Here is a 27,782-nt window from a genome sequence, read left to right on the forward strand (position 1 = left end):
ATTTTCTGTAGCTGTGATGACACGGCGGCTGCTACAAGAACATCACATCCTAATATTGTCAAGCCGCCATCAACAGGGTGCCAGTCCATCACAGCGCCCAAGCGCACACACTCACACGTAGCCGTTTGGAAATGACCGTCAGTGTCACCTGCTCACCTTCAGACTGGAGTACGCATAGGGAAAACACCAACAAACAAACCCAGGAGGACACGTCAAGCGCATACCGACAACATCTAAACCTGTGATTTGAACCCAGGACACTGGATACATAGGCTAGAAGTGCCATCTACTGTCCCACCCAGAGAGGACATCACTTGGTGGTCAAATGTGGTGTTCATGCAGCAGGCACACATAACGTGTCTGTCCTTCTAAATTCCAGAAGACGACGTGGACATTTCCAGGGTTGACACTTCAGACCCCTGGTCCCAAAGGTGCTGTGATGGGCACCGCTGTGTGGCTCCTACATGAGTGTGACGACACACCGTCCAGTCGGCTCGCTGCTTCCTGTTTTGTAAGCGCACACAGCTGTTAGCGGAACTGGCTGTAGGCGACTCAGTGTCACGGGGGCTCAGTTTCTCTGAATTCTCCTGTCACATGAGGGGGATCTTGCAGCTCCCTTGGCTGGGGGGGGCGACATCGGACTAATGGCTCAGTTGGAAGGGCTGGATGGTGTGGCTACCTGAAAAGCCGAAGGCCGTGGGTTCAAGTCATAGTGGGTGTGTAATCTGCTTGTTCTCCATCTTTCAAACATCTCAGGATTACATATATTTGTTTTTTTCTGTTGATTTTTTAATGTTGTTCTTTGGTTTCAATCATTTCTGTTAATATTGTCCTGTCTGTTTATTATTCTTCTACTTTTCTATTCATTTTACTCCATTTATTTATTTATTTATTTAATTTCACACATTTAAACTGGTCTGCTATGCTCCTTGTGTTCTGTGGGCAGATCCCAAGAGGCTGGTCAGGCCTCATCTCACCATTAATAATAATAATAATTCATTACATTTATATAGCGCTTTTCTCAGTACTCAAAGCGCTATCCACACAGGGAGGAACCGGGAAGCGAACCCACAATCTTCCACATTAAGGTACAGCCTCCAGTCTTAAAGGGAGGCTGGGAAAGAGTAAAGGCGCCTTGCTATTTTTTATTATCATTATTATGTCTGTTTTTAGTGGTTCATCAGTTGATGTCAGAGACAGCCAGACAGTTCTAGAAAATGGCAAGTTGAACGGGCAATGCCAACCAATAGAGCTGTGGGTGCCCTTACTTTTTCCTCAAACGGAAATCTGGTAAATTTTCATGGAGTCAGTTATTACAGTTGAATTTTCATATTTTGTTTTTCCAACTTCTTCAGCTTTACCCGTAGATGCTGCTTAAATGAAGATCAACTCTTGAAATTGTGATGACTTTGAGTTCTAAATTATGAAAGTCCTGCGCAATGACTCACAATGCCCAGTAGAGGGGGCAAAGCTATCAAATTTGGGCAGTTACAGAAAGGCGATGAAGAATTTTTATAAATACAAATATTTGTTTTAACAAAAGCTCTGTTAACAAGTGAAACTCCAAACAGCAACAACCGCCAGGGGCTCAGAAATCTTAGAAATGTCTGATGGCCTTTTGCCGGCTCCAGTCTCAAGCTTTATGCACTTCTGGTTTCTTATTTATTTATTTTTGGTTGATAACTTTGAAGAATTTAATGGAATCACTAATACTGCTCCATAACACTTTGAAGAGTTTTTTATTTTCAGTTTGGGTGATTTTTCTGCCACTATTTTGTTTCTTCTGACGGCGTCATGGCGTCATGCCCAGTAGGGGGGCGTGTCTTCGGAGGTCGTGAACCCGTCAATCACAGCATTCACCTGATTCACAGATTTCTTACTGTTGTTCCTTTTTTGTTATACATTTATTTATTTATTTATTTATTTAAAGAGCTTTGCTAAAAATATTAATTATACCTTATGGAGAAATTAAATTCTATCTATTATATAGTGCCTTTCATCTATCTATCTATCTATCTATCTATCTATCTATCTATCTATCTATCTATCTATTATATAGTAACTTTCGTCTATCTATCTATCTATCTATCTATCTATCTATCTATCTATCTATTATATAGTGCCTTTCACATCTATCTATCTATCTATCTATCTATCTATCTATCTATCTATCTATCTATCTATCTATCTATCTATCTATCTATTATATAGTGCCTTTCATCTATCTATCTATCTATCTATCTATCTATCTATCTATCTATCTATCTATCTATCTATCTATCTATCTATCTATTATATAGTACCTTTCGTCTATCTATCTATCTATCTATCTATCTATCTATCTATCTATCTATCTATCTATCTATCTATCTATCTATCTATCTATTTACAATGAACCACAAGGGACTGTGGGCTTTCCCCTGCCTTTTCAGGGCTGTGGGTCGTGTCCTGTGGTGACAGGCAGGTGGCCCAGCTCCTTGGGGGGGGGGGGGGTACCACCCACAAAGCACAAGGAACCCGCCAAATTGCACGTTGACACAAATAAACTAAATGATCAACGCTGTTAACCTAAATTGTGAAAAATAAAATGTAAACACAGCATTTGAACCCCAGACTGGGGAATTTGGCTGAAACACAAGAGAGATGCCCACATATATTAGAAAAGCAATACCATTTAATGGGGTGTACTTACTTTTTCACATGACTACATGCAGTACACTAGCCAAGACCCTCAGGTAAATATTGCATTAAGAAAACAAATATTTTGTTTGTTTTTTTTTTTTTTTTAATATGGACCCTTTTGTCACTGCCAGCTGAAATGCCAGTCACCTTACACGGGTAGTGTGGCATAGTGGTTAAGGCTTTGGGCCTCAGACCCTGAAGATGTCAGTCCAGCCACCAGTCACGTCACCTTCCTTCACTCCAATTTCAAAAACACAAAAGAAATGAACCCAGCTGACCACTCCAAGTCACCGTCAGCCACCTCAGTCGATAATCCAACTCCACAGCACCTCTCTGGTGGCTCCCAACTCCTCGGCTCTCATTGAAGTGCTTTTGGGTTTTTCTGCACACTCTTCATCTTATTTTTATCTTAAAATGTTTCTTGTTCCCTTTTTTCAAAATGAAATAAATAAAATGTGTCCACTCAGTTCCTTCTCATGTCCAGGGCCATCTTAATGTATGGGCACAATGGGCACTGGCCAGGGACCCACAATGTTTCTGGGGCCCCAGCGCACTACTTTGCCCCCCCCCCCCCCTTATGATGCTGTCAAGCTGGCCCTCCTCACATCAAGTCCTTGTGTGGGGATGACCGACTGCAAGACCCTTAAGTATAATGATGGCAGCGTGGGCATCACTTGATGCTGGGGTACTTTGGAGACACCCTAAGGTTTCCTTGACGGCGGTGTGTTTTGCTGGGTGCAGATACAGGGCCCTCCATGATGTTTGGGACAATGACACGTTTCTCCTTGATGTCCCCCTCTACTCCACAGTTTAAGATTACAAATCCAACACTTCAGACTTGTGATCAGACTGCACGCTGCACACTTTCATTGAGGGGGATTTGGTCTCACAACACTTTTTCTACACGGCCCACCATTTCAGGGCACTATAATGTTTGGGGCGTCGCAGGCAGTTGTGATTCCTCAGGTGGGTTTTGTGGCTTCATAAGACCCCTCGGTTTGCTCCTACCCTTTGGAGTGTGTGTGTCTGCCATTGTTCAACTTGAAGACAGGAGCTGTGACAGTGAAAGTCCAAGAAGCCATCATAAGGCTGAGTAACGACCCATCAGGGACAGCGGCAAAGCCTTAGGGTGACCGAAATCAACTGTCTGGAATATCAAGAAGGTGGACTCAGGAATCACACAGGGTGTGGTGGGCCAAGGAAGACCTCCACTGCTGGCAACAGAAGAATCCTAATTGTGGTCAAGATGAAGCCCCCAACTCCTGTCTGACAGACCAGAAACAGACTTCAGGGGGCCGATGTGTCAGAGATAGAAGATATCAAGAACAGAAACTCAGAAGACACACTGCAAGATGGAGAACACAAAAACAGAATGGCCAGATGACAGTTTGTGACAAAGGACTTCAAAGAGCCCGCAGGATTCTGGGAAAAGGTCTTGTGGGCAAATGAGACAAAGAAAGACCTCATCGGAGTGATGGTGAGAGCAGAGTGTGGAGACCAAAAGGAACTGCAAAGCAGACCACCTCAGCTGTTCAACATGGCGGTGCTGTGGGTGTTATGGCTTGGGCATGTATAGCTGGCACAGGTCCTGGCAAACTTCTCTTCATTGATGATGGACCTGCTGACCGGAGTGGCACAATGAATACTGAGGTGTGGAGAGACATCTGATCTGCTCAAGGTCTCCAAACTCAGTGGGCTGCACTTCATCCTACAACAAGAGGATGAGCCAAACACACTGCTGAGGCTGCACAACCAAGCTAAGAAATGGAAAATTCTGGAATGGTCAAGCCAGTCAACCGATTTCAATCCAACTGAGCGGGCCTTCCATATGCTGAAGAGAAAACTCAAGGGGACAAGCCCACCCAAAACAAGCAGGAGCTGAAGATCAGAGCAACACCAGAGAAGGCCCTCAGCCCCTGGTGGTGTCTGTGAATCACAGACGTCAAGCAGTCATTGCATGTGAGGGACATGTGACAAAGTCCTAAATATGACCATGGCCTGCCATTGCTGTGTGCCAAACATGATGGTGGCCTGAAAGGGGGGGGGTTAGATAAAGTATCATGTGACCAAAATGTCTGCAATTCCCCTTCAATGAAGGTCTTTAATCTCGACATCTGAATTGTTGGATTTGTAATTTTAAATTTTGGAACAGACAGGGAAATCAATGATAAAGTGTCATTGTCCCTTGTCCCAAACATCAAGGAGGGCGCTGTATATACATATGTGAGCCAATGAAAAAAATAAATAAAACTTAAAAAACAGAACTTGGACTTTATTGCCGGGTGACGCAGACGCTTTGAGTTTCCGTTGGTGTTACAGCCACAGATCTTCAGTTCAGCCCACGGAACGGGACGTCACGTCACCATGACATGCAGTGATCAGCATAACAGCCAAGCTGAGTTTCACAAGCAGTTCTGCAAATATGCCCCTAAAATTTGGTGTGCAAGCAATTTTGGAATTGTGCAACATGATAGGGGCATTGGCGATTCTAGATTGTCCCTAGTGTGTGCTTGGTGTGTGTGTGTGTGTGTGTGTGCCCTGTGGTGGGCTGGCGCCCTGCCCGGGGTTTGTTTCCTGCCTTGTGCCCTGTGTTGGCTGGAATTGGCTCCAGCAGACCCCCGTGACCCTGTAGTTAGGATATAGCGGGTCTGGATAATGGATGGATGGATGAAAGTCACCAAGATGAGCTTTATTTATTTAGTTAGTTATTTACTAGGCGGCTCTGCCCCCTGCCCACTTCACTTGCCAACTCCCGTGCGGGCACTACGCACTAGCCTCTTTACGGCTCTGCCGCTTGTGTATGGGGAAGCAAATGTGCAATTTAAACAGATTGTTATTTTCATGCTAATTGTTACATATGCATAATAGAACTAACCATTTTACATTACAGCAAGTAATTAACCATATTAAAAAATAATATATCCATCCATCCATCCATTTTCCAGCCCGCTGAATCCGAACACAGGGTCACGGGGGTCTGCTGGAGCCAATCCCAGCCAACACAGGGCACAAGGCAGGAAACAATCCCGGGCAGGGTGCCAACCCACCGCAGTAAAAAATAATATATTGAAAGTAAATTATGTTTCATGTTCCATTCGAGGTATTCATTGCGTTATACGTTTTCATTCTATTTGGCTTTGAAATTAACACACAAATACTTTTACTATAAACCTTCAGTACAAACAATATTTGGAATTAACTTTTCGTCTATCGCATTGAATTTTGATTCCGTGTTTGGACTCTCATCATGACAACGCCACGTATAACTGCCCGTGAGTGAATTTTGTTTCTTTCTCTCTAATTAATAAATCGACTTTTTCGAATGTTTGTCCCTGTGATTTGTTAATTGTCTTTGCCAAAGCCATTCTGACGGGAATCTGTAAATGTTTTAATATGAATGGCATATCGAGATTTCCTCGGGAGTCTAATGTCATTAGTGAAGATGGACTACATTACCTTTCTTGTCACCTGTTAAAATTTTACATGTCAGAATCTATCCATCCATTATCCAACCTGCTATATCTTAACTACAGGGTCATGGGGGTCTGCTGGTGCCAATCTAAGTCAACACAGGGCACAAGGCAGGAAACAAACCCCGGGCAGGGTGCCAGCCCCCCGCAGACATGTCAGAATTGTTCGGCCAGTTTTGAATACAACTAATCTTGTCCCATTACATAGCCCATCACTCAGACATAAATTACGTAATAACATTACGATGCGTCCTTCTTTACACAGTAATTCGGCCGGTGGAAGACCAGACGGTGTTAACAGTTGTAGATATTCTTCATGATATTGTAAGTTGATGTTTTCATCTTCCGCACCTTCACCACCGACTGTCTCAGCAGAGTCTATTGATACGCATTTAACCAATGTGCCGTGTAACCGATCGACAATTTTCACTTTAATTCATTTGACTTCATCGTTTCTCGGTGCTAGGATTGCCTGTGTACTCATTTCTTCTGTTGATAATCCTTCGGGATGAAATTCTTCAATAAGATTTGGACATAATAAGTGTTCTTTAATTGTGAACTTAAAGTGAGGAAAACGTGAAAATTTCTAAGAGCTGAGAGCACAGGAACTGAGTCTGACAAAAGCATTCACACCAATGAGAGGTGAGAGGACCACGGGCGTGGGCTGTGAACCAGAAATGGTGGAGAGGAGGACAGGACTTGAAAAAATCTCTTGGCCAATTGTCTCATCTTGTCTCAAGATTTTCTTTTATAATAGAGAGTTTTAGAAGTTTCTGTGATGGAAACCTACACCTATTGCTCCCTCAGGGTTATTCTGTGGCCGAGACTGCCGTCTCCTTCCTTTGGCCAGCACTCCAGATGTTCCTCAGGGCTCCCTGCATGTTCCCACCGCTGGCTCCACCTCATACCGCTCTCTCTGCTCTCTAAAGCTAAACGCCTTCTGCACTCACTTTTCCCAACTGCAAACCAGGATCCTTCTGGAAGTTTGCAGGTCACTCCGTTTTAGCAATGAAGGAGATTCTCCGAAGTGCTTGCAGGTAAAGTGCTCTCCAGCTACACCTTCTCCAATAAAGCTTAATTAAGCATCTTCAGAGAAGAATGGCTGAAAGTTCTCAAATTCAGGTGTGAGAAGCTTGTCACGTCAAACCAACAGGGAACTTCAATGAAGTATTAAGTAGAAAGTCTGAATACTTGAGTCAATGGGAAATCTCCAATTAATAAAATACCAATGGCTGTGTGTCCACAGAGCCATCTGATTGGTTAGTTTGACTTTGGCAAGCCAATCAAAAGAAGAATTGCGTCTGTGGGGAGTACCGGCATAGGAGAAACTCCAAGAAAGAGTGAGTGTGGAGACTTAAAGGAACTGCCTGAGATCCAAAGCAGGCCACCTCATCTGTTAAATACGGCAGTGCTGGCTTGGGCATGTATGGCTGCCACAGGTCCTGGCACACTTCTCTTCATTGAAGATGGACCTGCTGACCGGAGTAGCACAATGAATTCTGAGGTGTGGAGAAACATCTGATCTGCTCAAGTACCAGTAAAGACCACCAAACTCATCAGACGGCGCTTCATCCTACAACAAGATGATCATCCAAACACACCGCTGAGGTCCCACAGGATTTTATCAAAGCTAAAATATGGAAAATTCTGGAATGGCCAAGCCAGTCACCTGACTTCAGTCCAAATCAGCAGGTCATTCACATGCTGCAGAGAAAACGTAAAGGAACAAGCCCCCCGAAACAAGCAGAGTAACAGCAGAGAAGGACCCTCAGCGGTCATTGCATGTGAGGGACATGTGACAAAGTCCTCAATATGACCACCGCTTTAATAGACCTGCCACAGCTGAAATGGGGGGACCGTGTAGGCAAAGTGATGTGTGGCCAAAGTGTCTGCAATGAAAGTCCACATGTGCCCTTTAATCTCCATTGTTTGAGTTGGAATTTGTAAACTGGGGAGCAGAGGGGCCAATCAAAGATGAAGGGGTCCCTTATGGGGGGGGGGGCGCAGTATGAGCAGCTCGTTACTGGTACTGACCACGCCACATAGAGGAGGAGAATTCATTCATCGGTTACTGCTGGCTGAACTGTTTTGGGGGGGGGGTCGGGGGGTAACGAAGTAATGTGTTTTTTGCCCCCCCCCCCATTTACAGCCCAGTTGCTTGATGGAACTTTTCAAAAGGACGAAAAAGATGTGTATGTTGTTTCAAGTCTAATATGCATACAAACTTTTATGAACTTTGACCCTGGTTGATGCATTTTTTTGCCCCCTCAGACCCCCCCCCCCTTACAACCGCCGTAGAGCCTGGACTGTAAGCTGCTTCAGCTTTATTATTATTACATGTAAAATGTTATTATGGTCAACTCTTGGATTTTTGTGCAGTTTTTGAACCCCCCCCCCCCCCATATTTCCGCCCCCATTCCCTGGTGATGTTTCTGAAATTCTGTGTGAGCAGAAAAGGAGCACACAGGAGGGAAACAATAAATGTTGGGGTGCCAGCCTGGTCAAAGTCCATTGAATTCGATTGCTGTCTTCAAGGATCAAGAAGAAGCGCCTGCTGGTGCAAAAAACGGGCTCCAAAGTTCTCTGTTTCACGGAATTCCGTCCTGCGGTTCACTTGGATCAACAAGTGCCGCCTCGTTCCTGTGCACTTTGGTTTTATGGGGGCACCGATGGTTTCCGTCACTGGGTGTCCTCATTATAATGTGGAGAATAAAGGAGACAACGTGGTTAGTGACAGCGCCCCCTCTCGCCCTGGGGTGGTGGGTATCACATACCTGACATGTGTAAAGGAGAGCAGGCATGGGCTGGCGTCCCAAACAGGATAGTGCATGATTCGTTACCTGGCCGGGACGCCACCATACTGTCTTGTCTTTACACAATGTCTTGTCTTGTTTGTGTTTTAATTTTAAATCTTAATTTTAAATTTTTAATTTTAAGTTGAATTTTAATTTAATTTAAATTTTTTTTATGTGCACTTCATGTTTCTACACAGTGGACCCTGAGCTTCGCAATTTTCTCTATCTGTATACTTGTATATGGTTGAGATGCCAATTAGGTTCACTTTGACTTTGAATGGCTGAGAAGAAAGGTAGGTTATTCCCTGCCTTTACCAGGAGGTGGCAACCTTGGAGCCAGTGCCCTGGTAGGGATGGACCCAATTTAATTACCTGGCAGGGGGTTCAATATAAATGAGGAACAGTGGGGGAAAAAAACAATGTATTCAGGTCAGTGGCTCCCCCAATACACTAGATGGCAGCACACCCATGCTAGGATTGTCACACAGACACCCGCAGGGCATGCTGGGGCCTGCAATCTTGTGGGGCAGCCCTGTTGGGTTCCATAGGGTCTGCCAGAGAGAGCTGCTGGGATTAGTAACCCTCATTTGACCCGGAAGTGCTTCCTCCAGTCTATGCCCTGGCATTGGAACTGCTCCTGGCTCAAAGATACAAGGAGCCACTTAACCTCATCCAGGTGACTTGCAGGACAAAACCCACCTGGGAGGAGTGGAGGAGAAGCCGCAAAGGAAGAGAGAGAGAAAAGAATTGGGATTTGTGTTAATTTTTATTAAAAGAAGCCTTTTTGTAACGTAATTTATAATAAAAAAAACCTCATGTTTGCACCTTTGAATTGAGTCTGTGAGGTTGCATTTGGGGTTCGGGGTTCTGCAATGCCCCCTATTGACAATGCCTAGAATTTAAGCTGAACCCATGGCAACCTGCATGCAAGATTCTGTGAAAATCAATTCAGGCATTTTTTGTGTGGTTGATGAGCAAACAAACATAAACAAACAGATAAGATGTGATCTGAGGGTTCAAATGAGGGGCAGACTGGCAGATTTATTTATGCAGATGACGCTGTATTCAACGTTCAAGGCTTTGTATCTTGATGGCCCCCCAGTCTCCTGGATCATTGAGTACCTGACTGGCAGACATCAGCGGGTGAACCTGAGGGTCTGTGTGTGTGTCAGAAACGGCGGTGTGTAACAGTGGACCACCTCAGGGACCTGTTATGTCTGCCCTCCTGTTCACCCCCCCCACTCAATAGACTTCCAGCACAATAGCAGCGTGTGTCACCTTCAGAACCTTTCGGGTGACTTGTCCATCATAGGCTACGTTAATAATGGAGACAAGTCCTAAGAGTACAAGAGGCTTGTGGGGGACTCAACATCAGCAAGAAAAAAAGCTACTGGTGGACTTCCAGTGTGCCAAAGAGCCTCTGAGACCCACCACCATTCATTGGGAGGACGAGAAAGTGGTGTGGAGCTACAAGTACCAGAAAGTGGACTGGTCTGACCACACAGTGGTGCTGGACAAGAAGAGCCAGAGCAGACTGGACTTGCTAATGCGACTCTCAGGTCTTTTGACTTGTGCAACAAACTGCTGGAAATGTTCTACCAGTCCATAGTAGCCAGTGTGGTGGTCTATGCCATCGTCTCCTGGGGAAGCAACTTGAGCTCAGAAGAAGCACCATGCCTGAAGAAACTTATTAGAAAATCCTGCAACATCACAGGGCCTGGACACACTGGAAGGTGTGGTGGAAAAAAGGATGGTGGGCAAAATCGGATGCCATCATGAAAAATCCCCTCCAGGAGGCGCTGTCTTGGAGCACTTGTGGTCACAGTGTGCTAAGAGGTGCCTGTGGGGGTCTTATCTTGTCATGTGGTGCAGGGAGAACCACCTGTAGCTCAACATCAAGAAGACTAAAGGAGCTGGTGGTGGGCTCCCAGTGTGCCAAAGAGCCTCTGAGACCCGTTACCGTTCATTGGGAGGACTAAGTGGTGCAGAGTTACAGGTACCAGCAAACTGGACTGGCACCTTACATGAAGAAGCAGAGCAGACTGGACCTGCTAAGGAGCCTCTCTGGTCTTTTGATGTGTGGAGCAAGCTACTGGAAATGTTCTACCAGTCCATAGTAGCCAGTGTGGTGGTCTACGCTGTGGTCTCTTATTCACTGGGGAAGCAACTTGAGCTCAAAAGAAGCACAACACCTGAACAAAGTTAACAGTCATGTCTGCCCCATCACTACTGGGCGGACTGGGCACGCTGGAAGCTGTTGTACAAAAGAGGATGTTGGGCAAAATTGGGTGCCATCATGATAAATGCCCTCCAGGTGGCGCTCTCTCTTGGAGCACTTGTAGCCACAGGCTCATTTCAGCATGGTGTGCTAAGAGGCGCCTCTGGGGGTCTTTTCTGCCCAGCACTAGTAGGCATTTCAGCGTTTCACTCATTGACTTTGAAATATCGACACAATATACATTGATTGATTGATTGGCTGGCTGTATTATTTGTCCTGTGATCACATATCCTTGTTTTTTTATGCTTCTGCTGCTGTATGCCCCTGGATTTTCCCTCAGGATTAATAACGTTGATCTCGTCTAACGCTTCTGTTGTGTGCTCGTCCTTAATTTTGATTGTTTTTTCCATATTCTGAGGAGACCTGCAGACGTGTAAGCTGAATTCTGAAGATTTGTGGTGAACGTTCTTAAAGAACGTCCTGCACTGCACCAACCCAAACATCTCTGTTGTTTTGTCAGACATGATGGCGTCAGGTTTAACGGTTTTCGTCAAGTAAATGTGGACGACTGACCCGCTCCCAGGAGAAGACGTTCAAAGGCACAGCGCGATGGGGTGATCCCTGCAGAGTTCCTCCTTGGCACTCAGTGCAGTTTTTAGCTTGTGCCAGAACAAGTTGTCCTCTTCTCTGTTTTGGGGCCACTTCAGGTAGGTCTTCCTCTTCACCAGCTTCCTCATTCTGTGGTAGGGAGAGAGCTGAGCAGAAGGGAGGTCCTCCAGAAACACCAAGACCAGGATGTCTTCCTTCTCGTCCATCAGTCGGACGCTTGCCACCTGCATCTCCCTGGAGCACCACTCGCTCTCCAGAAAGTGGCGGCTGATGAGGCAGATGGTCTTGCGGCTCCTGTAGATGCTGTCCACGATGTTCTCCACGATAGCCTTGCCCGGTTCAAAATCGCGATGGTGGAGACACAACTTCCAGCCTTGTTTCTCTTCCAGGTTTGGGATTAACTCCTTCAGGACCCAAAGTTCATCGTTCCTGTTGTACGAGACAAAGGCGTCATATTCATAGGCTTGGAGCGGCTGAGCCCTTTGCCTTCGGTCATACAGGAAGGCCATTAAGTAGTAGTACACATAGGCGACCTGCCATCGGAGATAGTGGTAGACACTGGCGGCCACCATCGTCACAGCCACTATGCTAAATGAGGAGATGAAGCACACAAATTCATAGTCTACCAAACACAAGTCTGTTTTGAAGTCCACCAACTTCATTCCCACATAACTGGCTGGGTGGGAACAGGTGAACGTGTTCAGAAAAGTCACTTGGACTTGGGGGTCCGATAACGACCAGTTTAAGAACCACGCATTCTCACAGCTGCAGGTGAATGGGTTTTTTTCCGCACTGAGTAGGTTCAGCTTGGGAAGCGAACGGACGTGAGTCTCATTGACTGTGCTGATCTCATTTGAATCCACCGTCAGTATCTGCAGCTCCGTGAGGTTGGTGTGGATGAGGAAGTCCAAAGACTGCACCCTGGTGCTGTCCAGGTACAAGACCCTGAGGTTCGGTGTTGCGTGGAAAACCGAAGGATCGATGTGACCGAGTGGATTTCCAGTCAGCTCCAAAAACTGTAAGTGAGGAGTGTAGGTGAATGTGTTGGGATGGATGAAGTTGAGGTTCAGGTTGTTTGCATAGACCCTCTTAAGGGAGGGCAGTCCTTGAAGAGAATTTGCAGGGAGGTTCAGCAGTCCATCATCTCTTTGACTGTTGAAGTAAAGACTGGTCAGAGCCTTCAGTCCCAAGAAAGGGGGGCGCTGGAAGTCGTCGTCGCTCTCACATCTCAGCTCGTTGTCAAACATCTGAAGCTCCCGCAGCAAAGACAACCCGCCAAAGACATTCCAGGTGTTCAGCGTCTTCATGGTGATCTTGTTTCCTCCTAAAAATAAAGACTTCAGCTTGGAAAGCCCTTGGAACGAACCCTCCTCAATCTGTGAGATCTGATTGTCGGCCATTTTCAGAGATACGAGGGAGTGTAAATTTCGAAAGGTGCCCTTCCTGAGGGCGCTCATCTTGTTAGCAAAAAGCTCAAGAGTCTTCAGGTTCCGCAAGCTGCTGGAAAAAGGCTCCGGGATGTCGAGAATGAGGTTGTTTCCAAGCTTGAGCTGCTCTAGACGGTGAAGACCATCAAAGTCTTGGCTTTGGATTGTGGTGATTTTATTCCCCACCAGGTTCAGGTACCTTAAATTTCTCAAATGTGCAAAATCATTCAGGTGAATTTTTTCAATCTGATTGTTTCTTAGGTCGAGGGTTTCCAGGCCTGACGCCAGGCCCGTCAAGTTGGGGATGGTTTGGAGTAAGTTATGGGACAGGAACAAGCGGCGCAATCGATTCAGTCCATTAAAGACGCCTTCCGAAAGTTCTTCTAAACCGTTCCAGGATAACTCTAAGCTGGTAACCTGTGTGCAGTTTTCAAACGGGGTGCCCTCGACTCTCACAAAGTTATTTCCTTGCAGGTATAAAATCTGTAGTTTGGGAAACCAAAGGCAAACCTTCTGCAAGACACCAGGCACCTGACTCAGGTTTAAATGAGAGACCTTCAGGTACTCTACAGAGGAGTTGACCATCGTCTGCAGGATGGACAGGAGGCCTGGAGCGGCGATCGTGGACTGGCTCAAGTACAGCCTCTTCATCGTATGCGTAAGAGCCGTGCTGCTCACCTCCCACTGGAGGCCATCGGTCGAGTCCAGAAATGAGAGGTCCAAAGTCTGGAGGCACGCAAGTCTGTTTGCCTTCACGCTGAAATGGGATAAAGGGTTACGTGAAACGTCGAGAACATTTAACTGTAAAGACGCGTTGGGGAAACGGTCAGTGCTGAATCTACCAATGTTATTATTTGCGATGTACAGCTCCTTCAGGTGGGTGACTTCTAGGACAGACCGTAGTCTTTCGAGGTCACACAGGCCATTGAAACTTAAGTTGACGAGCCTGACGCTGGTCAAGCCTTGGAAAGTGGCCTGGCCAATGCTCTGAATTTGATTTTCACCAAGGTGCAACGTGAAGAGGCTACCAAGGCCTTCAAACGTGGCATCTGAAAGTGAACTGATGTTGTTCTTGGAGAGGTTCAGCACCTCGAGTGCCACCAGGTCCTTGAAGGTGCCATCGGCCATCCATGAGATGTGGTTGCCTGACACATTCAGAACTTTCAGAAATCTCAGGTTCTTGAAATCATCTCGGACCAGCTGGGAAATTACATTTTGAGAAAGGTCCAAATTGTTTGTTTGGTCGGGGATGTCCCTTGGAACGATGTGAAAGTTCATTTGGTTGCAGAACGCCATAATGAAGGTTTTGTTGTGAGACGTCCTCACTGTGCAGTGGTTGAGCGAGTAGCTCTCCACCGACATTACAAGACAGAAGCACAGGGTGCCAAGTGTCTTATGCATTTTGAATTTTCTTCTTTCTGTGTTCCACCTTGCTGGCTGATGTTGTTTTGTTTTGTTTGTTTTCCTTCCTGGCAGCAGATCACCGATGTGACAGTAAGGGACACCGGTGGAAGAGGCAGACAAAGATGCTGGATGGGGGCACCGAGAACTGCAGCTACTCCTCACCTGGTGGTCCTTCACCTTCTCAGTCTTCGCTTCCTTGATGCTGCAAGAAGAAGAAGATGTAAGTTCACATGGCGTGCATCAATCAATCAATCAAATTTATTTAAAGTTCAAAATCACCACACAGCATGGTCCCAATGCACTGTACAACTTAGAAGAATACATGAGACATGATATAAAATAAGCAAATAAAACAACATCAATGTTAAAGGAATAACATCTAATAAAATTGGAATCAAATATGAAAACTTTAAAAGTTAAGGTATGTCAACATAGGAAGAACATCTTCTTCTTCTTTCAGCTGCTCCCGTTATGGGTTGCCACAGCGAATCATCTTGGTCCATATCCTCCTGTCCTCGTCATCTTGCTCTGTCACCCCCATCACCTGCATGTTCTCTCTCACCACATCCATAAACCTTCTCTTAGGCCTTCCTCTTCTCTTCTTACCAGGCAGCTCTATCCTTAGCATCCTTCTCCTATTATACCCCTCATCTCTCCTCTGCACATGTCCAAACCAACGCAATCTCGCCTCTCTGACTTTGTCTCCCAACTGTCCCACCTGAGCTGACCCTCTAATGTCCTCATTTCTAATCCTGTCCATCCTCGTCACACCCAATGCACATCTTAGCATCTTTAACTCTGCCACCTCCAGCTCTGTCTCCTGTGCCACCGTCTCCAGCCCATATAACATAGCTGGTCTCACTACCATCCTGTAGACCTTCCCTTTCACTCTTGCTGATATCCATCTGTCACACATCACTCCTGACACTCTTCATCACCCACTCCACCCTGCCTGCACGCTCTTCTTCACATTTCTTCCACACTCCCCATTACTCTGTACTGTTGATCCCAAGTATTTAAACTCCTCCACCTTCACCAACTCTACTCCCCTCATCCTCACCATTCCACTGACCTCCCTCTCATTCACACACATGTATTCTGTCTTGGTGGTCCTACTGACCTTCATTCCTCTCCTCTCATATCTCCACCTCTCCAGGGTCTGTTGGATTCCGTAGGTGCCACCAGGGGGTGCTGCAGAGCCTGTACAGCCCTACTACGTGGGGCTTCCACCACACCCAGAAGAAGATCACTGGACACCTGGTGCACCCTATAAAAGGAGCCAGCCACTACTTCTCAGAGAGCCAGAGTCAGGATGTGGAGGATGAAGCTTATGGAAGGAGGAGTGGAGGGGGACAAATGGCAGAAGTCAGAGAGATAGAGAGAGAGAAAGGAATGAAGTCTTTCTGGTTATTGTGATTGCTGGACTCTGCTGCATAAGGTGGGAAACAAGGGAAAATCATTTCCCACAGCTGAATAAAGGTGCATTATGTGCTGGACTTGGCCTCTGTGTCTGTTGTGTACGCCCCCTGGTTACTACAATGTTAAACAGAAGAACTTTAAAATCAGCTCTTGCTTGTACTGGTAACCAGTGAAAGGAAGCTAGGACAGGGGTTATGTGCTCAAATTTGTATTGTTTTTGTCAAGATACTAGCCGCAGCATTCTGAACCAGCTGAAGTCTTCTAGTGGCACAACTAGCTTGTTATCGTGATATTTCCGTCTACTTACCCTTTACCTATGCCACAAGGGACCGTACTTTCTCTGGTCCTGTTCAGCCTATATACATCAGACTTCCAATACAACTCGGAGTCCTGCCATGTGCAAAAGTTCGCTGATGACACTGCTATCGTGGGCTGCATCAGGAATGGGCTTGAGGAGGAGTATAGGGACCTAATCAATGACTTTGTTAAATGGTGCGACTCAAACCACCTACACCTGAACACCAGCAAAACCAAGGAGCTGGTGGTGGATTTTAGGAGGCCCAGACCCCTCATGGACCCCGTGATCATCAGAGGTGACTGTGTGCAGATGGTGCAGACCTATAAATATCTGGGAGTGCAGCTGGATGATAAATTAGACTGGACTGCCAAAACTGATGCTCTGTGTAAGAGAGGACAGAGCCGACTATACTTCCTTAGAAGACTGGCGTCCTTCAACATCTGCAATAAGATGCTGCAGATGTTTTATCAGACAGTTGTGGCGAGTGCCCTCTTCTACGCGGTGGTGTGCTGGGGAGGCAGCATTAAGAGGAAAGACGCCTCACGCCTGGACAAACTGGTGAGGAAGGCAGGCTCTATTGTTGGCATGGAGCTGGACAGTTTAACATCTGTGGCAGAGCGAAGGGCGCTCAGCAGGCTCCTATCAATTATGGAGAATCCACTGCATCCACTAAATAGTATCATCTCCATACAGAAGAGCAGCTTCAGCGACAGACTGCTGTCACTGTCCTGCTCCACTGACAGATTGAGGAGATCGTTCCTCCCCCAAACTACGTGACTCTTTAATGTTCTTCAAGGATAAGTTCGTTACCGGGTTGGTCTACTGTCACACCTTAAGATTAACACACACATACAGCGGGGAAAATAAGTATTGAACACGTCAACGTTTTTCTCAGTAAATATATTTCTAATGGGGCTATTGACATGAAAGTTTCACCAGACGTCAGTAACAACCCAAGTAATCCACACATACAAAGCAATCAAAACAAATTAAGTTATGTGTAATAAAGTGAAATGACGCAGGGAACGAGTATTGAACACATGAAGAAGAGGAGGTGCAGAAAGGCCTAGAAAGCCAAGAAACAGCTGGCATCTGTCAATCCTGAAACCCCCTGTCAGTGCAAATGAATATCAGCTGGTTTAGTCCTAACTGATGGCCTATCATTACCAATGAAGTATCTCATGATGAGTAAAAGCAAAGAGCTCTCTCAAGACCTTCACAAACATCCTGATGGCATTGGTGACAGACGTATTTCTAAACTTCTGAATGTTCCAGTAGGCACTATTGGGGCCGTAATCTGGAAGTGGAAAGAACAGCATTTCACCATAAACTGGCCATGACCAGGTGCTCTTCGCAAGATTTCTGTTAAAGGAAGAATCAGAAGAGTCAAGGACCACTCGCCGAGAGCTTCGCAAAGACCTGGAATTAGCAGGTCCATTGGTTCAAAGAGAACAAGAAGTAATGCACTCAAGCACCATGGCCTCTATGCACACCGATCACCGCGTGAGACTCCACTGCTGAAGAGAAAGCACGTTGAAGCTCGTTGAAAGTTTTCTGCACAACATTTTGACAAAGCCAATGAAATACTGGGAGAACAGAGTCTGGTCAGATGAGAGCAAAATGGAACTCTTTGGATGTCATTGCAAACACACCATGTGTGGAGGAGAAATGGCAGTGAACATCACCCCAAAAACACCACCCCATATAATCATATAATTCATATAATTGAAGGAAGGATGAATGGAGAAACGTAGTGGGACATTCTTGATAAGAATCTGCTGCCATCTACCAGGATGCTGGACATTTCAGCAAGACAAAGATCTCAAACTCACAGCCAACACTGGAAACTCTCCATTGGTTTCAGAGAATAAAGAAATAAAGAAGCTGCTAGAATGGCTCAGTCAATCAGCCGACTTGAATCCAATTGAAAATCTATGGAAAGAACTGAAGATCAGAGTTCATAGAAGAGGCCCCCGGAATCATTGAGATATGAAGACAGTTTGGGCCCAAAATCACACCTTAGGAAAGCATGCGACTCATTTCTCCATACAGGAGGCGACTTGAAGCTGTCGTTACCAACAAAGGCTTTTCTAGTTAGTGTTAAATACATTTCAGTAAGCGTGTTCAATACTTATTCCCTGTGCCATTGCACTTTATTACACATAACTTAATTTGTATATATGGATTACTTGGGTTGCTACCGACATCTGGTGAAAATTTCATGTCAATAGCCCCATCTTTGTATACCGTATATACTCATGTTTAAGTTCTCCTGTGTATAAGTCAGGACTTGATTTCACCGTGTAATTTCTAGTATTTTATAATGTCGGAAAACTCACATTATTGGTCCAAGAGACTATCTATATTACTAAACTACAGTTTTAATTTATGCACGGACGCATCGAAACGCATGCACACTATGCCGCGGCGCCCCAGAGTCAAACGCGGTGGCTTCCCAGAGTCAGTACGTGGCGCCCAAACACCACAACCCACAGTCAAATGCAGCGGCCTCCCAGAGTCAGTAGTATGTATGTGCCAGCAGTCTGTGTGGCATGTTTCAATCACATAACGGACTTTACCATGCCTACGACCTGTGAACTAAACCTGAGGTGAAGCGTGCACTCGAGGTTCTACAGCCGCCCGGACGCGATCGCCCACACCACCGCATATACGACGACACAGCCATAAAAAAGCAAAAACGAGACTGCATGAAGAAAGACAATAACAGAAGCGCGTTGAAATGAACTGTCCCAGGATGCACCCACTCTCCATGATATTTCATCACGCAGCGATCGGACGGAACAGAAACTGATTGCCATTCTTGGATTTACGATTCTCTAGAGAATCATGGGCTTACTTGTGCTATGCTAATGCCCACCTGAGACAGTAATTACTGAGCATACGGCCTTTTTGTGTTCTATATATTGTGCCTACATGACCACACGGTGATACCCACACTATTCCGAAGCAACGTTAGCACTGATTTGTGTTTTTTTGTACCTCACACCCTCATACTCCTTTATCGTAAGAGCATCCCTTATCAATGATGGAGCGTTCAATCCAAGGTTATTATAGTTTAAACGAAAACTAAAATAAAAACTGAAACCATTATTACAAAAACGTTTTCGTAAACTGAAATAAAATAATTAACAAAACCAAAATGAAAAACTAAAACTAAACGAAACTATTAAAGACCTGGAAAGACTAACTGAAATAAAATAATAATTTACTAAAAATATTTTTAGTTTTCGTTTTTCAATGATTATTCTTGCCGTTATTCTTTAACACTTGTAACTTTTAACTCTAAAACAGATAGTCATCCACCATGAGCCACTCACATATACAGTATTCATCCAGTGAACAGCAGCTGGTGACGGAGGACGGGTGTTCATGCAGCATTTGCGAATACGGGCACGTAAAGTGTGTGAAATAGAAAGCGATTTTCTGTGCTACGTTTCTTTCTGCTTGTTGTATATCAAGATAGATAGATAGATAGATAGATAGATAGATAGATAGATAGATAGATAGATAGATAGATAGATAGATAGATAGATAGATAGATAGATAGATAGATAGATAGATAGATAGATAGATAGATAGTCAAAGGCACTATATAACTGATAGATAGATAGATAGATAGATAGATAGATAGATAGATAGATAGATAGATAGATAGATAGATAGATAGATAGATATGAAAGACACTATATGATAGATAGATACATAGATAGATAGATAGATAGATAGATAGATAGATAGATAGATAGATAGATAGATAGATAGATAGATAGATAGATAGATAGATAGATAGTCAAAGGCACTATATAACTGATAGATAGATAGATAGATAGATAGATAGATAGATAGATAGATAGATAGATAGATAGATAGATAGATAGATAGATAGATAGATAGATAGTCAAAGGCACTATATAACTGATAGATAGATAGATAGATAGATAGATAGATAGATAGATAGATAGATAGATAGATAGATAGATAGATAGATAGATAGTCAAAGGCACTATATAACTGATAGATAGATAGATAGATAGATAGATAGATAGATAGATAGATAGATAGATAGATAGATAGATAGATAGATATGAAAGACACTATATGATAGATAGATTGATAGATAGTCAAAGGCACTATATAACTGATAGATAGATAGATAGATAGATAGATAGATAGATAGATAGATAGATAGATAGATAGATAGATATGAAAGGCACTATAAGATAGATAGATAGATAGATAGATAGATAGATAGATAGATAGATAGATAGATAGATAGATAGATAGATCTATCTATCTCAGTGAGGCACTATACAGATGTTTAGATGATATTTTTGAAACATCACTTTTACTCTAAAGCCTTTAATATTCATCTTTTGGGTTTGCGTTGCCATCAGTTGTATTTTATCTTTGATTACAACTGTAAAGTAAGAGGTGGTCAGATCAGGAAGTGATGATCCTCTAATTGTTGCACATGTAAGGTACAGTTGAGTGACTCACTGACTGACTGATTTGTTTGTTTCCTGTTTAGTCAATAAGTTGAACTTCAGCAGATGGCACACTGAGGGCTGCAGTCATCCACTAAGAGAGGAGGAGGAGGAGGTTGGGTGCACCGGTTGATTACAGCGCATTGCCGCACCCACCACACGCAGAACCACCTGGATTTGGACCCGAGTGCAGCGGGTGACACCTCAGCACCACACTGAAGAGTGTGAGTTTTTTACAGTGGCTGGAGTGCCAATCCTGCCCCCTACTCCCGAGTTTCCCTACTGGTTGGAGGACCTGCCATACCCAGGATGGAGCAATTACAGGTTAAGCGCCCTGCGCAGGGGCCCAGTGGAGTGGAGTTTCTTCTGGCGTTCACAAACATTATGATATATCACAATTTAGGGGTCCCCCCCACACACACACAATGGAATAACTAAATACCTCAATATCTCAAAACCGCTTGGACTGATTTGATTGAAATTTTGTGATGTTATAGAAGAAAAGAAAATGAGTTGATTTGTTGTTTTGTATTTGTCGATTTTTATTAATATTATGCTAATTCACATGCTCTGCACTGCGCCGCCCGGGCGCTTTATGCAAACGAAGGAAAGAGCAGAAGCGATTGACTGACCAATGGGGTGGATGGACAACTGAAGAAGGGGCGGGGTTACGTGCGCCGTGTACACTCAGGTGTGAAATGCAAGGAGAAATTTCAGCGAAGATTAAAGAAGACGCAAAGCTCGATGTGAAGCTCCACTGAAGGGGCCGGGGGCAGCGGCGGTAAGCGCTGAGCAGAAAGGGAAGTTGTGTTCTCTGATGGGACAAGCCTGGACAAATGGTGTCATTTTAAAGTTGACAGCCCCCCATTCAGAACATCTTCTTCATTATAATATATATTCGCACCTACAGACTTTGAAAGGGGACCCCCACATATTTACAATTAAATGCATGTCTGAGTACTTTGATCAAGGATTTACAACTCCCCAGCTCTCATAAAGGCTTTACATAAATGTTCACATCTGTGGACTGTAAAGGGAGGAACCACGTACAAATCAAGAATACTTGAGTGAACAACGCAGAGAAATAAAAAACGTAAACGTCTCGAAATGATAATAACGTACATTCAAATGTCACATTATTCCTACTGATTACCCATTTAAATATTTCAGTTCAAAAGCACGCACTCTCCTGTAATCGTGTACTTTGCAGCAGGGACATGCGGTCAGGGGAGGCTCTGCATCACCTGTCATCATGAAAAATAAAACTAATAATAATGACAACATAAAATCAATGTGTCCACTGGTCTGTGCTATAAATTGGTTTTCTGTATGATTGCAGTACTAGGGTGTTGTACCGTGTTAGCCATTATGAATGTAGAGTAAAAGCCGTCTTGCCTGAAGAAGGGGCCTGAGTTGCCTCGAAAGCTTGCATATTGTAATCTTTTTAGTTAGCCAATAAAAGGTGTCATTTTGCTTGGCTTTTCTCTGTATGATGATTCCAATAACTGAGATCATTTAACAGTCAAAATCGAATTGGCGCATTTCCTGTTCAAATACGGGGGAAAAACGCGAGGGGCAGCAGCGACGAGACAACCTCCCCTCGGACTGCGCTCTCCTCACATACTGACGGGGTTGATGCCTGCGATTGGCGCATGCCTGTCGCTGTCTCTCTGTATGTCGCCAATCTAAGGTGTGCAGACACGTTTATTATACACCCTGACCCTCCACAGTCTGGCTAATATCTTTAATGAATGTGTGTGACATATTTAGTGTCGCTGATCGGACATAAAACTGCAGTGAGAAGGCACAAGATGAGGCAGACGGTACCGAGCCGTCCTGAAGGGGGCGCATGTGAGCCCAACAGGTGCTCGTCGCTGCTGACGCAGAGGCGCCAATCAATTAGCGACATCAGAAAGTCACGTGCACTGCAGCGGGCCGTTTATTTTTATTTTTTGTTCCGACTGACTGCCGAAATGGAAAATTAAGAGTTTTAACACTAAATGAAAATAAGGAGGACTTTTACAAAAACGTGACGGAGATTTTACGTGGAGAAGGATAGGCGCATGGACTTCATGTACAAATAAAGGTAAAGACCATAAACAGTTTTCAATTTTATAAAAAATGGGATCAGACTAAGAAAAAAAAAACAGTATTTAAAAACTAAATTTTGACCTTAAATAAAATATCCTTTTGTAGAGCAGTCGGTATTAAAATTGATTAAAGCATCAGAATTAAAAGCTTTTTAAAAGCAACTATTTCAATTAAGGTCAGAATTGCAACGGCGAATTGAGAACACGTGGAGGGTGAGGAGCAAATGCGCTCTCTCTCTCTCGCGCACGCGCCGTTCTTTCTAGTGATGGGAACTCCGGCTCTTTTCAAAGCTTCGGCTCTTTTGGATCGGCTCCCTTTAAAGAGCCGGCTCTTACGGCTCCCGAATGGCTCTTCGTTTAGTATCACTTGGATGCTTATATTTTAGCCTAATTAAGCAATTATGAATGGTTTGTGTATAAGCAATTTCTTATTCATTGTTTTCAGACATTACGTATTTTTAAGCATTTTTTCATTACAAAAAATACACAGTTACTGTTGTTTAACATTTTAATAAAAGCTTTAAATGAACAACTTAACACAAAACCACAGCAAACAAATTAAATAAAGGCCAAACTTAACAACAACAACACAACACTATGACTCTTTGAATAAAAGTTTTTAGGCCAGGTTGGCATTCAGAAATGCCAGGTGCCTCAGCTTAGATGGGCTGATGCGATTTCTCCTCTCCGTGATTATTTGTCCTGTTTTTGAGAAGACTCTTTCTGAGGGGGCCGATGTAGCGACAATGCAGAGTCTTCCTACCGTTACCTTAACCAGGCGTGGGTAGACTGCAGCCTTGGCCTCCCACCAGCTCAGTGGGTCTTCAGCTCTTTGGATGAGGGGCTCCTCAAGATAGGACCTCAACTCCAGCATAGCATCAGCGGTGGGATTTCTCCTTGCAGTGTCTCCTGTTGCTCTTTCGTCAAAGAGCCTCCACACAGCAGAAGCTTGTGGTTCCTGTGAACACGGCCCTGCTCCAATTTCTTCCTCTTGGCCTTCTGATGGAGGAGCAGACAGGCTGCTGGGGTTGCATCTTGCTGCTGCTACACTTATTCTTTGAAATGCCTCATCCACAGCACCGTTGTCATTAAATGCTACCTTTTTTTCCAGAGCACTGGTTTCTGAAAGCATAGTGTTGTACTCCACCCTCAGATATATAGTTATGGAATAATTGTTTGGGACAAAGTTTTTCTGCTAGGGAGAACATACATGGGGTTTAAGGCCTGTACAAAAGATGTAAATCCTCTGTCCTCCACAATGGAAAATGGTTGAAAGTCGCTAGCTATCATTTTAGCCAGCTCCTCATCGACACTTATTTGTTTGTTTGTGTCATTTGTTTTGAACTGAAGACCGTGTTATACCTGCAGTTTTCGGTAAGACAGTGGATGCTGCAGCAGAAGTACTTGGCTCTTTTCCAGGGTCAGTGGATGGCAGGAGAGAGGGCACGCTGTCCTCCAGTTGCACGGATGGGTGGGTGGTTCTTATATGTCTGTGCAGGTTTGTTGTTGACCCTGAGGTATCCGTCAATAAGGGCGCGCACATAAAGGCGACCTTCAAAAGGGCGACCACAATTGGGCGCGGAGAATAAAAGCGCACATAAATAAAAGCGATCTTCAAAAGGGTGACGTCAATTGGGCGCCGAATAAATGCGCGCGCAAATAAAGGAGTGCTTCAAAAGGGTGACGTCAATAGGGCGCAGCAAACGCAACAAAATTACAGAAAATTTATTAGATGAAAGCAATGATTGAACGTATAAAAAGGTGAAAGCAAGAATATTAAAACATCCAATTAATTAATGCATGAACTTCTAACGAACTATTTCTAAAGCTCTCTATATTTCATTGTTTTCAAAATTACAGAAAATTAGATTAAGGCAATGACTGAATGTATAAAAAGGTGAAAGCAAGTTACACTTGAAGCTGTAGATTATGTGCAATGCCACGTAGATATTCGAGATGCGGTCTATTAGCATAATCAAGGACAATTAATTTAATTCGCTCCGAAGATCATCCTTTTGAAGCGCTCCTTTATTTGCGCGCGCATTTATTCCGCGCTCAATCTAACCGATATTTTCATATTACAAATTCTGCACTTAGCTTTGCAGTCTCCAATATCACTGAAATGCAGCCAGATGCTGCTTCTTTTTTGGCTTTCACTCATTTTTTCACTCTTCTTTTTTTCTTCACGATGCGCTTGCATTTAAATCTGGCTCCTCGTCTGTCGCAGTGACAGGTACACAGAGCGACAGTGTCGCTCGGTGTACCTGGCCTGTACCAACACTCGCTGTCTTCGGAGCCTTTCACATAATGGTACGATCCTAGTCCGATGTGTTGTTCGTGAACGAGCCGGCATTATGAGCCAATGTTCTGTGTGCCCATATAAGTAAAGTCCTGTCCCTGCCGAATGGATTTTCAGCAGAGCTGAGCAGGAGCGGCTGAAGCTTCGGCTCTGCTCGACGGGCATCGGCTCCTCTCGTTCGCTGCAAAGCATCGGCTCTTAGAGCCGGCTCGTTCGCGAATGACACATCACTAGTTCTTTCTTAGCCAAATATGCGCCTTACCTGTGAGTGTAAAGAATGAGATATGAAACGTCACCAGCAGGCAATGTGCAGGATGCTAACTGAATAGTCAATAAGCGACTCTTTGGGGTTCATATATTTGTAAATCTGACGGAGTCACCAGCCATGAACCTCACCGCACGTCACTGATTTGTAGTTGCCGGTGTTCTAACGAAACATCCTACCCATCGAAATGACCTACTCACTGATACTACGCATGCGCAGACCAAAATTACGCAACTTTTCTACCTAGTGTTGAAGTTTGAGGTGTTACTGTATTTCAGTAATATGTATGCTTTTCTTAGCCTTACTACATTAATGCATTTATTACAGTTTACTGCATAGGTATTTACTGTCAACATTTTATAAATTGTATATTTTGCATGTGTGACTTTTAATCTTGTACAGCCCATTGTATCCATGCACGAGTAATGACCGTCTTGTGAAATCTTTGCCTCAGGCAGTGTCTCTTTCGGGCATTAAATGATGCATATAGAATAAATTGAGAAATGTTAACATTTCCATAAATAAACTGCGGTAGGATACTTTTACAAAGTAGGACAATTCGTCAGAACACCGGCAACACAAGCCAAGACACTAAGAAAAGCTGGCACTGATCTAACGCAGGGTTGTTTTACTCGTGGGCAGTTGTGCCTGGCATGTTCAAGAACAAGACGCGCCAGTGAGCTCATAATGTTATTATTATTATTCTCCATTACTATTTGACTTACACTTTGATACAAAGCAACTTACTCCATCCGAGATAGGATTACCGTATATACTCGCGTTTATGTTCTCCCGTATATAAGTCGAGACTTGATTTTACCGTATAATTTCCAGTATTTTATAGTGTCGGTCGTATAAGTCGAATGCGGATAACTCACACTATTGGTCCAAGAGATTACGATGTGCTAATGCCCACCTGAGAGAGTAACCACAGAGCACACGGCCTTTTTCTTTTCTATGTATTGTGCCTACGTGACCACACGGTGATACCTGAACTATTCCGAATCGATGTTTGCACCGTTTTGTGTTTTTTGTATCTCACACCCTCATACACCTTTATCATAAGAGCATCCCTTATCTACAATGGAGCGTTCAATCAGAAGAAAATATGAAGCTGGTTTTCAATTAAAAGTCATTGAAGCGGTGAAAGAAATTGGTAACAGATAGATAGATAGATAGATAGATAGATAGATAGATGAAAGGCACTATAAGATAGATAGATAGATACTTTATTAATCCCAAGGGGAAATTCACATACTCCAGCAGCAGCATACTGATACAAAAAACAATATTAAATTAAAGATTAACAATAATGCAGGTAAAAACAGACAATAACTTTGTATAATGTTAACGTTTAACCCCCCACCCTACCCCCCCCTCCCCCCGGTGGAATTGAAGAGTCGCATAGTGTGATGGAGGAACGATCTTCTCAGCCTGTCAGTGGAGCAGGACGGTGACAGCACTCTGCACCACTGCAACAAAATTCAAAACGTCTGAAAAACTGGTGTGTGATTGGAGGAAGCAAGAAGATATATAAAAATAAATGAAGTGTCGTATTTTTGAACAGGCGTATAAGTCGGGGTCTGATTTTATGTACGAGTATAGATAGTAGTTGCATTCCTTTTGGCCTACAGGCAGGTGAAGTGACTTGCTCGGGGGCACACAGTGGTGGCAGCAGTGGGATTTGAACCCACAGCCTCACATTGTGCGAGTCCTCACTTCAGAGCCTTGACCCCCAACACCACACCGCCTATCAATAACATAAGAAGCACCCCACAAGTGTTGTATTACAGTCAAGCACTTAGTCATCTGCTTAAGCGACGGCACTAGAACTGAACAAGAAGAACCCTCTGACCTTCATCTTCACTTTTCAGCCATTGTCCTTCAGCAGTGCTGCCGTGAGTGCCTTGCCCGTCTTCACACCAGTGGCCCCCTTTGTCTCTGTTGCGCAAATATGAAGTGTCCTTGTGTTTCAGTTGACCGTCCTTTATGTCATTGTTCCGGCTGAACGGGAACTAGCGACTTTTTTGTTTTTTGGATTTCCGCCAAAGTCTATAATGGGACAAAAACTGCTTTCCAATGAAAGGTCATTTAGAGGAAGTCTAAAATTTCTTCATTGTTACTCGAAAATGTGGGGGAAAAGTGAAGAGTAAAAAGAGAAGGAGTTATTTCAAATTCAAAAATGACACATGATTTGGTGATTTGCTATTGGGGTCCATACCCAGCTGGGACACCGCTCTACTGGAAGGACTGGGTTGGGGGAAGAGAACATACAACTGTCTGATAGAACATCTGCAGCAT

At 44.2% G+C, this 27,782-nt stretch overlaps 1 protein-coding gene across 1 annotated transcript; it reads right to left on the reverse strand.

Moving 5' to 3' along the window:
- Nucleotides 1-9,701: 9,701 nt before the first annotated feature.
- Nucleotides 9,702-27,440, reverse strand: LOC114642289 (toll-like receptor 13). Its single transcript, XM_028791245.2, has 2 exons — nt 27,337-27,440; nt 9,702-14,807 (listed from the first exon to the last, which is right to left on the reverse strand). The coding sequence occupies exon 2, from the start codon at nt 14,600-14,602 to the stop codon at nt 11,759-11,761; it is 2,844 nt and encodes a 947-aa protein (XP_028647078.2). The 5' UTR covers nt 14,603-14,807; nt 27,337-27,440; the 3' UTR covers nt 9,702-11,758.
- Between the last annotated feature and the right edge of the window lie 342 nt (nt 27,441-27,782).

This window comes from Erpetoichthys calabaricus, chromosome 11 (assembly GCF_900747795.2).
Source record: "Erpetoichthys calabaricus chromosome 11, fErpCal1.3, whole genome shotgun sequence".
Taxonomy (NCBI): domain Eukaryota; kingdom Metazoa; phylum Chordata; class Cladistia; order Polypteriformes; family Polypteridae; genus Erpetoichthys; species Erpetoichthys calabaricus.